Source organism: Podarcis pityusensis (assembly GCF_964106645.2).
Source record: "Podarcis pityusensis genome assembly, chromosome: 1".
NCBI lineage: Eukaryota > Metazoa > Chordata > Lepidosauria > Squamata > Lacertidae > Podarcis > Podarcis pityusensis.
The window spans coordinates 42,741,838-42,754,278 of NC_138028.1; the positions used below are offsets into that span (position 1 = coordinate 42,741,838).

Genomic DNA, 12,441 nt, shown 5'->3' on the forward strand with positions numbered 1-12,441 from the left:
GAGTATGTCCGTGTGGTGGTTTGTATGATCAGGTGGGGATCATTGTGCCTTCATTTTCTTGCAGGGAGAAGGGAGAGTGATTAACAGGTGCTGCCTATTTCAAAACATATGGAATCTTCTATTTCTGGTTAGCCAGGCCATCTCTTTCTGTAACTATAACCAGTGTGGTTTGATAAGTAAATACCTGCTGCATCTCATAAATTGGCAAGTAATCTGAGTTCCGGTGTAAAATCAGCCCTCTACTGCCTCATTCAGAACATTCATGATTTTACAGTCAACTTGTAGTTGCTTTGGAAGTGTGCTGTTACCTCTGTGAAAGTCTTTCCCCTTTTTGAACGCATGCAAGTTAAATGTGCATAAGTTGTGAGTTACCTGTACGGTTGTACCTTGGTTGCTGAATGCCTTGGAACTCGTACGTTTCAGCTCCTGAGCAATTGAAAACCAGAAGTGAGTGTTCCAGTTTTCGAGCAATTTTTGGAAGCCAAACATCCGGCGCAGCTTCCGATTGGCTGCAGGACGCTCCTGCAGCCAATCAGAAGCCACGCCTTGGTTTTCGAACAGTTCAGGAGTCAAACGGACTCCCAGAATGCATTCTGTTTGGAAACCTAGGTACAGCTGTATTTAAAGAGACCTCTTTAAATGCTAGATTTTAAAGATCTGCACCTGTTGTATTTCTCCCTTCACAGGCAATTCTTTTATTGTACACAGGTGTTTGTCTGTTATGGAAGGTTTGATCATCTTCCCCACAGTTTAATAGGTCAGTTGCACTTTTTTGAGCAGCAGCAAAAACAAAAATGCTCTCCTTGTTTCTTCAGCACCAAAAAACCGCAACACCCTAGAATTCCTTTTATCAAACTAGTTCTAGCTATGTTGCCCTGCTGACAGGATGATTCAGCCACTCCTGATTGCTTCATATCTGTTCTAGAATGACACAGGGGGAAAGAGTATGCTATTGCTTGCCTTTCAAGTTAAAATAATACTTTAAAATTGTGTGGGAAAGAAAGGAGGAGTTTGTGAGGATAAGGGAGGCATCTGATTTGAAGAGTTGACAAGCAGGTTCCAGAAACAGAAAGAAGAAGAATCTTGTATATTGGTCCAACTTCTGCAGTGATTGGAAAGGCAGTGCAACCTTTTATAATGCACTTGAATGTCTCTGAACTGACAGAGTTCTGTCTTAATTAACAGTTCCATGTAAAATATAAACATTAACATCCAAGCCCCAAAGCTTGCAAAGTAGCAGTGCTGTTAAAATGGATTCCAGTTAACATTTTCTCAAAAGGGAAAAACAAAGCATAAGGGTCAAAAAGCACTCTATGGTATCATTTATAAAAACTATTTTGCAACATAGTGGTTTTCTTACTGGCTGCAAAATAACATGAAAAACTACATTTACTCTAGGGAGTATAATTCTTCACAAGTTATTCTACCTATTTCTGGCAATATACTTCCACTGCCTTGGGTGGTATCTTGAGGAGAAGAAAAGGCTGAGTAAACCCCACATAAATCTGGGAGTGAAGTCTCCAGGATGATTAGCGCTTTGTACTCCTCCTTCCGGCAATTCCTGCAGCCAAGCTGGTGCCAAATATACTTCTCTGCTTTCCTTTGGACTGTATTAGTGAGGCCGGGGGGGGGGGTCTTGCTGTCTGGGCAGCCCTGGACCTCCATAAACACTGCCCAGGTTTGTGCCCCAGGGAGGTCACTTTGGTGCTGCTAACACAGCTGTTTGACTTCACCCCCAGAGGTGCACTCCATTGTCTATCAAGACAATCAGATGCCGGCAACCTTCATGTGAATCATTTAAATGATAGAATTTTAGTAAGGCTTAGAAGCCTTGTGGATGTTGAGATTAAATTGGCTGTAATCCTGCGCACACTTACGAGGGATTAATTTTAATTGGGCTTGCTCCTTAGTACCCATACGTTAAGATTGGGCAGTTTAGCTCCCAGACAACTAAAGGAGAATCTCAACAGCGAATGCCTTATATAATCTAAAACTACCTTCACTAAATTGGTGCTCTCCAGGTGGTGGCTTTGGGTTCCAAACATCTGCTGGACACCAGGCCGGCAAAGGCTGGTCTAAAAAGATGACAGCTCATAGGTTCAACTTGGAACAATACCTCATATGTATCCCATGAGAAGTTGCCTCACGGTCTATGTCAGGGGTCTCCAACCCGCGGCTCCGGAGCTGCATGTGGCTCTTTTACACCTTTGCCGCGGCTCCGGGGCGGATACTAGCGAGGGGAGGAGGCGCATTGTGCGCCCTGACACTCCCCACTGTGGCGGGCGCTGTACTGGCTGTGACGTCGCATGGGGGCGGTGCGTGCGTTAGTCACGCACCGTCCCGACGTCACCTTCCCGCCTGCCCGCCCGCTACATTGTAAGGGGCATGTACGCTGGTCACTGCATTGAAAGGGGGCATGTACGCTGGTCACTGTTTTGAAGGGGAGTGAAGAACACACACACACACACACACACACACACACACACACAGGTAACTTGTTAATTTAACGTTTATTTCTATGAGGAGGAGTAATTCTGAGGGGTCAAACAAAGAAATAATTAAAAAAGTGACAAAAAAGTTATTTTTATAATGACAAGTTTTGCGGCTCCCAGTTTTTTTTTCTTCAGAAACGGGTCCAAGTGGCTCTTTTGGTCTTAAAGGTTGCAGACCCCTGGTCTATGTTCAAAGTGGCTGCCTGAGAAACATGCAGGCATGATGTCTTAGCAGGCCAGAGACAACTGCCTCCCCCCACCCAGGAAGTTGCATTGCGACAGTCCCAACTGTGTGCTCTCTTGCAGAATGAGATCTTTGCATCCCGACATCAGGATGAAAACAGTGTAGCCTGTATCGAGGAGAAGTGCTATGTCCTGACCTTTGCAGAATACTGCAGGTAGGTGGTGCTCTTACCTTGCTTTTGCTGTTGTCTCAGAGTTCCAGAAAGGCAGTTTCCACGGCATGGTGTGTGCTTTGCTTTGCTGCATTTGCTGATGGGTGTGTTCCTTCTCTCTCTGCCTTGGCATTAATCATGCTTGTCTGGGCATCTCATTCCATTTTCAGTTGGTTATTCTTGGTATGTCTAGGAGAAAAGAGTATTACTACTTTGGCATCTTTACTGTTTTAGTTTAAAAAACGAAACAAAAAACTTGTCCACTCACCACTCACCTGCCAACTCATTCCTCTCTCAGTAAAACTGGGGTTGGGGGGAGAATTGTTAGAAGCTCATTTAAAAAATGGAAGAGTCTCGTTTTATAATCCACAGTCTTAATCAAAATACAACACCCCACTAACAATAAATACAGCTTAAGGTATAAGAATCTCTCTTCCCCCAGTAGAGAAATTTGAATCCTTTTTAGAAGGAACATTTAGTGTTTGCTAAGTGTATCTAAGCTCCTGTGCATTATTAAAGGACGTTTGTCTGGACTATAGGGAGCAGTCTTCTGTATAATTTTGTAGTCGTGAGCTGTTGGTTTCCTAAAGTATTTCATTGTTATAAAATAGTTTTGAAGTCCAAGGCAATCCTCGCCTATCTAGTCCATGGGGCCATGTAAGATAAAGAAGTGGCCAGTCCTTATGATTAAGCTGTGCAGTAGGACGGAATTGAGAGCTCCATCCCACCTATAAACCAAACCACCTATGTCTTCCCTAGCCCTTTTAAAAGAAGCTCCTGTTTAAATAATTTGACTTGTTTTTTTCATGTAACAAACAAGACTGCCTTGTGCATTTCTTTGTGAAAAGGGAGTATAGTGGACGCTTGGGTTGCGAACGTGATCCGTGCGGAAGGCACATTCGCAACCCGCAGCACCGCGTCTACGCACGCGCGGGTTGTGATTTGGCGCTTCGGCGCATCTGTAACCCAAAAAAACACAACGTGAAGCGTCTGTAACCTGAGGTATGACTGTACAACTGTGGTACCTTGGTAGTCGTATGGCTTGGCTCCCAAACAAATCGGCTACCGAATGCCACAAACCCAGAAGTGAGTGTTCCAGTTTGCGAACATTTTTCGGAAGCCAAACATCTGACGCGGCTTCCGCGGCTTCCAATTGAGTGCAGGAAGCTCCTGCAGCCAATCGGAAGCCTTGCCTTGGAAGCTGAACCGTTTCAGGAGTTGAATGGATTCCCAGAATGGATTAAGTTCAAGAACCAAGGTACCACTGCATAATTTTTAAAAAACAGATTGGGTTAAAACTGGTTTGGTTGTTTGTTTATTCATTTTATTTATTCATATAAATTATTTCTATACCATGATTCATAAATAGTATCAGAGCAGCTTACAACAATATATACATAAAACCATGCCAAAAGCCACATATAAAAAAATCTTAATTGAGAAATAAGCTAACTATTGTGGAAAGATATATTCTTAATTGCCAGCATAATCCTAGTGGGGTTAAAATATTGAAACAGAAGGCGTCTGCTGAATCTGTTTGCAGAGTTTTCAACAAGACTCGGTCCATGACACCAACGACTCAGTTACTTGTTGTTGGTAAATGAGCCTAGCGAACTTGGGAAACAACCAGCAATGCTTCTGCTGATGATTTCAGTGATCGAGCTGGAAGAGAAGTGTTCAAGTGTCCCTAAGCTACCTAGGACCTCAGGTGTTCAGGGCCTTGTAAATTAATACCAGGACCTTGAACCTGGCTCAGTAGTAGATGGGCAGGTGCCCCTATGAGCAGTCTGGCTGCCACAGTCTGCTCCAGTTGGAGCTTCCAAGGGCAGCCAGTTGGAGCTTCCAGTTGCTCCAGTTGGAGCTTCCAAGGGCAGCCCCAAGGGCTGCCGTAATCCAGTCTATGCTTATACAAACTCAGCATGCAAATGATATGCATTCAACAGTGCAAGAGCAGAGTGAATCCGCCCCCCGCCCAGTCACCCTTGTCAACAGAACATGTGGGGAGTTTTTCTTTGGATTTCAACATGGCCGAGGTGGAGCAGAGGAGTCAGTAGGGCCACATTACTATACTTTTCTTCCATGTATTTTCTCTGAGGTCTTATCAGTGCATCATGGGCCTTCATGGCCCTCCTCTCATTTTTCTGGCAGATTCAAAATGGGAAGATCACTATAACCAACGCCAGAGTCTGGTTTTGCTTGCCCTTGCCCTTTAGAGAGGCTCAACTAGACATTTATTCTGTTCTATATGAATTTAATAATGCTAAAAATGTAGTATTATTCTTTTCTTTACTTTGCAGATTTTGTGCCTTGGCGAAGCGTCGAGTGGAGGGGATCCCGGGCAAGAAAGCCGTGATGGTTCCTCCGTCGGAAGAGTATTCCACCCCTGCCCATCGCAAGGTGCCAGAGGACACTGACCCCGAGTTGGTTTTCCTCTGCCGCCATGTCTACGACTTCCGGCACGGGCGCATCTTGAAGAATCCGCAGTAGCCGAGCTCTGCAGCTCCGTGGGGTTGACAAGTGGTGGCGGCTGGAGAGCCGAGGGCAGCCTGACCTCATTGCCGGCACGTGCTGTGGTGGAGCCCTGCCCTCGGGCACAGGAGGGGATGCCCAAGCACTCTATCCTCTGCGTTTGGGGAGCAGATTTCCTGCCGAGGCAGATGTTCAAAGCACAGCACTTCATATAAAGAGCATAAATGGAAATATATATCTATAGAGAAATGTGTGTGTGTGTATATAGATATAGGTACTTGCTTCTGTAAATCTATATCTATATATATATATGTACAATGAGCATCTTATAAGGGGGGAGGGAGGGAGGGGGGAGGGGAAAGGGCGGGGTGGTCCAGGGGATAAAAGCCAGTATAAACTGAATCCAGAGCCAGTCTTGGTGGGGATGGTTAGAGCATACAGAAAGGGAACGAGTGCAGAAGAGAGCTGAGCTGCCGTGGGCCCTTGATCTCGCGTCCTCGATATGAAGGCTGAGGGCAGAGATCCTTCTGATCAGCGTCATACTTGAGGTTGGAGAAGCACCCCTGTTTGGGAGACGTTTACGTGCTGCGTGTCCTTGCCACATGCTGAACATGTTTTGATTTGGTAAGGGGAGGAGGACCACACTTGCTTTCTGGGGTTGTCCAGTCCGTTGTTTGCTTTCCTGGCTGGATTTGAGCTTCAGCTCCAAAGCAGGAAGTGGGAAAGATGCAATAGGATTACTTCAGACCTTTATGAAAAGCTGTGTAGATTTAATACACACACACACGCATGAGAGAAAACAGGGTCCAACCTTACGGATCACTGCTTCAGAAGTGGGCAAGCACCTGAACAGCTCCCAGAGTTTAATTGACAGCTGCTACAAAACCGATACCTTCCCTCCAGATGTTTGGAGAGGCATCCCTTCTGCTGGTTGAAATAGTGGATATTCTTTCCCATCCCGATTCCATTTTTTTTGCTCTTATTTCCAGCCCTTGTAGAACCTGGATTTGCACACTCCAGCGTTCTCGGGAAGGGCTTAAAAGCCAGAGTTAGCAAGGACATTGTACTGCTTCAACTGCATTCTTTTCGAAACAGGCATCCTAACTTGACCAGCCTGGTCTGCTTTTGCCTGCCTACCTCTCTCCTCTCCCAAACACCTCCCCACCCCCCCAAAAAATATCCTCTTGACACTGACATCTGAGCATGCCCACCAAGGCGAGACTCTTTGGCTCCCAAAAGGAACTGACCAATGAGAGGTTTGCATTTTGGAGAGAGAGAAAAAAAACTTGCTACCTGATTCCTACGGATACTTCTGCCTCTTGCCTTACATGTATAGGTGTTAGAAAGAAAGAAAAAACTACTTTAGTTTTGGCTTTAACACGAAGCTATTTCAGTTAATTCTAAAAGCAAACCAAAGGACAGCATACGAAAAGCCCGCTGAACCGGTCACACAAAGCTGGGATTCCATTTGTAGATTGCACTAATTCTAAAGAATGAGAATTAACACTGGATCAGTCGATGTGCTTGCTGATGGCCAGTCTCGCTCCCCCGAACAAGGGACCTGTGGGGGTTAATTTTTGGGTGTGTGTGTTGGGGGGGGGGGGAGTGTTCTGAACTAGTGTTATACGATGATAGAAACGTTCCTACGGCTTTAATATTGTCGTCTTTTTTCAAGTAGAAGTAGTACTTGCCCGCAGGCTGGAATGGAGTCTTGCCACCTGGGCTCTCTCTGCCTGCCTGGCCCGGAGGAAGTAGCCCTGCCATGTTCAGTTCCTTGTGCCATGAGCACAAGTGGAGATCTGCAGATTTTGCTCATCATACCAAAGATGGGAAAGTGATGGGGAGGAGAGAGAGAGAGAGAGAGAGAGGTTGAGAAGGTCAAAGCAAGAGATGGTTGGTTATAGCTCAAGGTCACGAGGAGATGGTTCCTACTGTGTTTTAGTAGGGAAGGGATTTGCTCCCTGCCGTTATGGGGGAAATTCCCACCCTAATTCTGAGCAAGAATCTGTGGCTGATCCAAGCTGGCTAGTGCCAAAGTAATGGCTTTATTTCCCCCTGTAACCATTGCTTGGGCATGTCGTGGGGCTCTTGGGAGTTGCCGGTGCTACAAAGCACACCTTGTTATAGCACAGGAATGGAACAGAAGTTTCCATGTGATATTTCCCTCAAGCAGGCGAGAGAGCCTGACTGTGAGGGAGGCTCAGACTGGATGGAAGGAAGGGTAGGGCTGGCATCACTCTTTTCAGTCTGGAGGTATGCTGGGGTGGTTTGGGAGCAATACTGTGGGTTCCGTAGTTGCTGCCTGTTCTTCCATTTGCCTGGTTGAAGAGGGAATTGTAGGGGAAAGAGAATGACTGGAATAGGGAATGTTCCCAGAATGATATGGGTAAAGTGTGTGTGTGTTAGGAGTTGAGTAGTCTGATCTATGCAGAATCAGATTTGGGGTTCCTTTCTCCGCCCCTGTAATTGGGGGGGGGGGGAGAAACCACGTTGCTAGGTATCCTCTTTTTCCGGGGAGGGGGGAAATAGTAGTGTTGTTCATGGTATAGTGAAGGGAATCCTCACAGCTTTTGATTTGAGACTCATGTTCGGGGTGCTACTGCCCTGTAAAAAGAGCTTTTGGGAAAACTGAGAAACCAGACTCATTTCCTGAAAAAGCTGGTGTCTGCTACTGCTTCCTCCTCCTCCTTCGTCCTGCCTCCTCTCCAGGCAGGAACAAAGAAAATAAACTCACACAATTGTATAAAAGGAAAGAAATTGTATATCTGCCCAGGTTTGGGGGTGGGCTAGAAGCCCCCTATCTGGAGAGGAGAACCCCTAACCCTTACGTGCTTCTGATATTGTCAGAATCTACTTCAGGCCAAGAAATATTGTTTAAAGACTTGTGTGGTTGTTTTATGCTGTTTTGCGGGCAGCATGTAAATGATTTGAGATGTCTTATCTGAAATGAAAATATTTCATGCTTTTTTAATCTATTAGATATGGAAATATTTTTGAAACTGAAAATGCAGTCAGTAGAATTTAAATTGAAATGTAATACATGTAAAATATATTTTAGTTGATAATTTTGTAAAATGCACTTTTTTGTGTCTCTTCCCTTGTTTCCCAGATCTGTATTTCAGTGTTTACAGATGGAATGAGAGCATTCCCTATACCCTCCTTCTGTGAAAAAGATATATTAGAAGTAATTCTTAAAAATAAATTTGAGAAATTGTATTGATTTAGAAAACAAAGCTCAAATGTAGTTTTTTCTTGCCTGTGTTTAATCTGTTGATGGGGGTCTACTTGGTAACAGTAAAGGCCATGGAATGTATTTTCTTAGTCTCATGGTGGTTCACAAAGGTATGTCAAATTCCAGTATTTATTTAGAAAAAAAATATTTATAGACAGCTGTATCATAAAACTGTGTCACAGCAGTTTACAGCCGTATAAAAACCAAACCAATAACTTCATAAAAAGTTAAAAACAAGTAAAAGCAAAAAGAAATTAAAATCAAACATCAATAGACTATTGTAAAGTGGTGTTAATTTGTTTTCAGCAAACATTTAGAGTTTGGCACAGTAATGAGGCTATTATCAGATTGTAATTGGAGACTAAAAAAAATTATTATTAAAAAAAAGAATTTACAGGAAACCTCCCCCCAAAAAGTTTGGCACAGAAGACTCCTGCTGAATACAAGGTACATCCATTCCTAAACTCATAAAATGCCTCATCTCATAAATATTAGAATGTAAGAAGAATCCTCTTGGATTAGACCAAACTCCTGCCCAGTCCGGCACCTTGTAACCTGCAATGGGTAACCAGATGCCTACAGAAGGCCCACAATCTGGGAGTGAGGACAATGGTCTTCTCCTACTGTTGCTACTCGACAACTGGTATTCGGAGACAGTGCCTCTGTTCCTAGAGACAACAAACCACTTTCCCTAAGATTGGAGATTGCATGGGCCCAGGCAACTTTCCCTAGAGAGGGCTTTCCATAAGGAGAATGCCACATCAAAAAAAGGCCCCAATCCTCATGATGCCTCACCTAACTTTCTGTTTCGAAGTCACTTTCAGGCTGGCCATCTGTGATAACCTGCACACACAGGGAGAGTTTGTTGGGATCAGAGTGTCTTTCACTGGCACTTAAGAAGTAGATATGGTGCTCTATATCAGTAAAGTAGTATATCCACCTGAGGACATCCACTTGTGGCATCTACATGGGAAGAGGGCATACCGGAAAACAGGAGGAATGGCCCACCGCCATGGATTCTTCCTTTCCAAATGACAATGTGTGGATGTTGCATTTGTACTTGTAGTGCTGGAAAACATTCCTGGCCTTGGAGGGCACCTCACAAGTATCGTTCTTGCCGGATGGGGCCTGGGGAGGGGATAGCTAAAGGGAAGCAAGCGAACTACTCTTGCAACCTGAAAATAGGAACAGAAATTGCGCTGGGAGCATGTTAGGTGCACTGTGGAAGCCTGTTCTTCCTGAAGGATCCTTTTAAGATGCAAGGAGACTGACCCCTTCAGATCAAGTCCACCCACAATTATCTTTTCATAATTAAATGAGTACTAGAGCTGGGGGGCTGTGGAGTTGGAAGAACTCCTCTCCCTCCTTCCCAACTTAATTTCCATCCCCTCCCTTTGAAATGTCCACAAGTTCTAGCTTGTTGCAGAAAATCCCCACCTCATTCGAAATGCTTAAGGCGCACAGAGAACAACAGCAACTCAACCACATTCCAGCCAGGTCAATAAATTACATTGAAATATGTGGTGTTAGACTGTGATGTCGACCTGGGATTTAGCTCACTTTGTACCCTGTTGTGGGAAGGCCTCTGCCTGTGAGGGGCTGTAAAAAAGGAGGAGTCCTAGCTTCTTTCCCAGAGCAAACCAGAGATGACTCGGCATTAAAAGTGCTTCACTCCTGCTGCTCATTGTGGGTATTTTTCTTTTCTTCTTTGACTCGGATGGCCCTTATTCTGGAGACCCCCACTCAGTGGTGTTTCCGTTCACTGAAGGGGGAGAGCCTTCCTTTTGTCTCACAGAGTTAACAGTGACAGAGTGTACAAGTGCAAAGTGTTGCCAGAAATATTCATGTGCGGAACTGAACTTGGAGCCGCTGCTTCCCTGTGCAGCTTTTGGACACAAATGCAAGGAGAGGGAAGGTACCGGTAGTTATTTTGATTTTCCTCACCTGGTGAGTTTAGAAGTTAGGGACCCTTCAGAGATAATGCAGTTAAGTGGTAAGTAAGTGCCATCTGCTGGCAGACAGGCATGCTTCCCAAGTTGCCAAACCGTGTATCGAAGGAGACAATGGATTGGTCAAGCTGCTCTTAATGTTTCCATCTAAGACAAACTAATTCTCCAAGTCCTTGGTCTTCACTTAGATTTGTGACAGTCCAATGCAAGAAAATATTTGGAAGTGGTCTCTGAATGATGGATGCTGCAGTTGGCTGATAGGCAGAGGAAACAACCCTTCCAGCTCTACACTTCTATGATTCTATGACCAGCTGGTTAGATGTGTCAAATTCAGTATTCACCAAACTCAACACAGCCTGTCAGTCATGAATGATGGCCACTGAGGACAAAATAATCCTCCCACCTTTTACTTTCAAGGATGTATAACTTGCTGTTGAAATGGAATACACAAGACGAAACGGTTAAATCGGCTATGATAAGGTGGGCACAGGACATTGGGCACAATATCATGTTTGAGGACTGGGAGAGGTTGTGGAGTAATGGATTGAAATTTACTGCATGTAACGCTCTGAAAGAAAATGTAATGAAAATGATTTATAGATGGTATATGACCCCAGTCAAACTTGCTAAAATTTACCACCTGTCTGATAATAAGTGTTGGAAATGCAAAGAGTGCGAGGGAACATTCTTCCACCTCTGGTGGACTTGCCCTAAAGTGAAGGCGTTCTGGGAAATGATTTATAATGAACTGAAAAAGGTATTTAAATATACCTTCACTAAGAAACCAGAGGCTTTCCTTTTGGGTATTGTCGGCCAAGGGGTGGCAAAGAAGGACCAGACATTTTTTATGTATGCAACAACAGCAGCAAGGATACTTCTCGCAAAACATTGGAAAACTCAAGATCTACCCACACTGGAAGAATGGCAGATACAACTGATAGACTACATGGAACTGGCTGAAATGACCGGCAGAATCCGTGACCTGGGAGAAGAGAGGATTGAGGAGGACTGGAAGAAATTTAAGAACTATTTACAAAAGTATTGTAATTTGAGTGAATGCTAAATAAGATGCTAGATCAAAATAACTGAGCACCACTAAATTTAGAAGTTTTTAAGAAAATAAGTAAGACTGTGAAATTTAGCTCCTTCTGAGAATTATAAGATTATGAAATATAGAAGGGATATAAGAATTTAAATAAGATGATAAATTGCTGACCAAATGTTACAACGATGAAAGTGGGAGCGGGAGATGTGAGGAAGTCCAAAGAAAATGTGAAAATATGTTAAGATCAATGTTATATTGCTTATTATGTTTATTTTTATTGTAAAACCTAATAAATTGCTTCAAAATAATCCTCCCACCTTTGTACTTTGCCTGGGACTGTAAAAATAGCATAGTTGTCAAGCACCTGAATGGCTTGATCTACAACTGTATAGCATATACCATGGGCCCCAGTCTTTTCATATTACCTGGCCATTTAGGAAAGGTCAGGTACCACTGATTCTCCCACGCTGCCAGCCTTAGGAGATGGCGTCCTGCTAATTTCTGTGAGCGACTACACAAAGTACTGAAAGCAGGATTAGGAGTGGGCCTTTCCTTATCTGCAGAGCTGTAACGAGAGGGCAAAATGCATGAAATATTTGCTTACATTTTGCTGGCAGTTTTAATATGGCTAATTGTGAGTGACAGTAATTGCACCCGAAATTACCCCAATTGAGTGTTGGAAGTAATTGTGGCTGTCATATTAAAATGATAGAATACCAATCCAATTAAATGGATTTTCCTATTGCTTTGGGTCCATTAAAATGATTGTACTGATAAATGAGACATGGACAAAGTGGTTGTATGCTACTGTAAATCTGGTTTAATTAAGAAACATAGAAAGAAGCCCCGAAAGAGTCGA

At 43.9% G+C, this 12,441-nt stretch overlaps 1 protein-coding gene and 2 long non-coding RNA genes across 5 annotated transcripts in view; 1 reads left to right on the forward strand and 2 right to left on the reverse strand.

Moving 5' to 3' along the window:
- LOC308472731 lies at positions 1-5,296 on the reverse strand. 3 transcript variants are annotated; one of them, XR_013983682.1, is made up of 3 exons: positions 5,178-5,296; positions 2,908-3,076; positions 1-153 (listed from the first exon to the last, which is right to left on the reverse strand). It is a non-coding gene; the product is annotated as an uncharacterized lncRNA (long non-coding RNA). The 3 variants fall into 3 exon arrangements; XR_013983683.1 differs by having other exon boundaries at positions 4-57; XR_013983684.1 differs by lacking the exon at positions 1-153 and adding an exon at positions 2,492-2,695.
- The window catches only part of BAHD1 (bromo adjacent homology domain containing 1), a 62,176-nt gene extending 53,587 nt beyond the window's left edge, over positions 1-8,589 (forward strand). Inside the window, exons 6-7 of the mRNA XM_080996627.1 lie at positions 2,799-2,890; positions 5,185-8,589. Coding sequence (XP_080852753.1) covers positions 2,799-2,890; positions 5,185-5,374 — 282 coding nt within the window. The 3' untranslated portion in view covers positions 5,375-8,589. The remainder of the gene's footprint in view (positions 1-2,798; positions 2,891-5,184) is intronic.
- A 300-nt stretch (positions 8,590-8,889) lies between these two features.
- Positions 8,890-12,002, reverse strand: LOC308472762. Its single transcript, XR_013983714.1, has 2 exons — positions 11,900-12,002; positions 8,890-10,940 (listed from the first exon to the last, which is right to left on the reverse strand). It is a non-coding gene; the product is annotated as an uncharacterized lncRNA (long non-coding RNA).
- Positions 12,003-12,441: the final 439 nt, after the last annotated feature.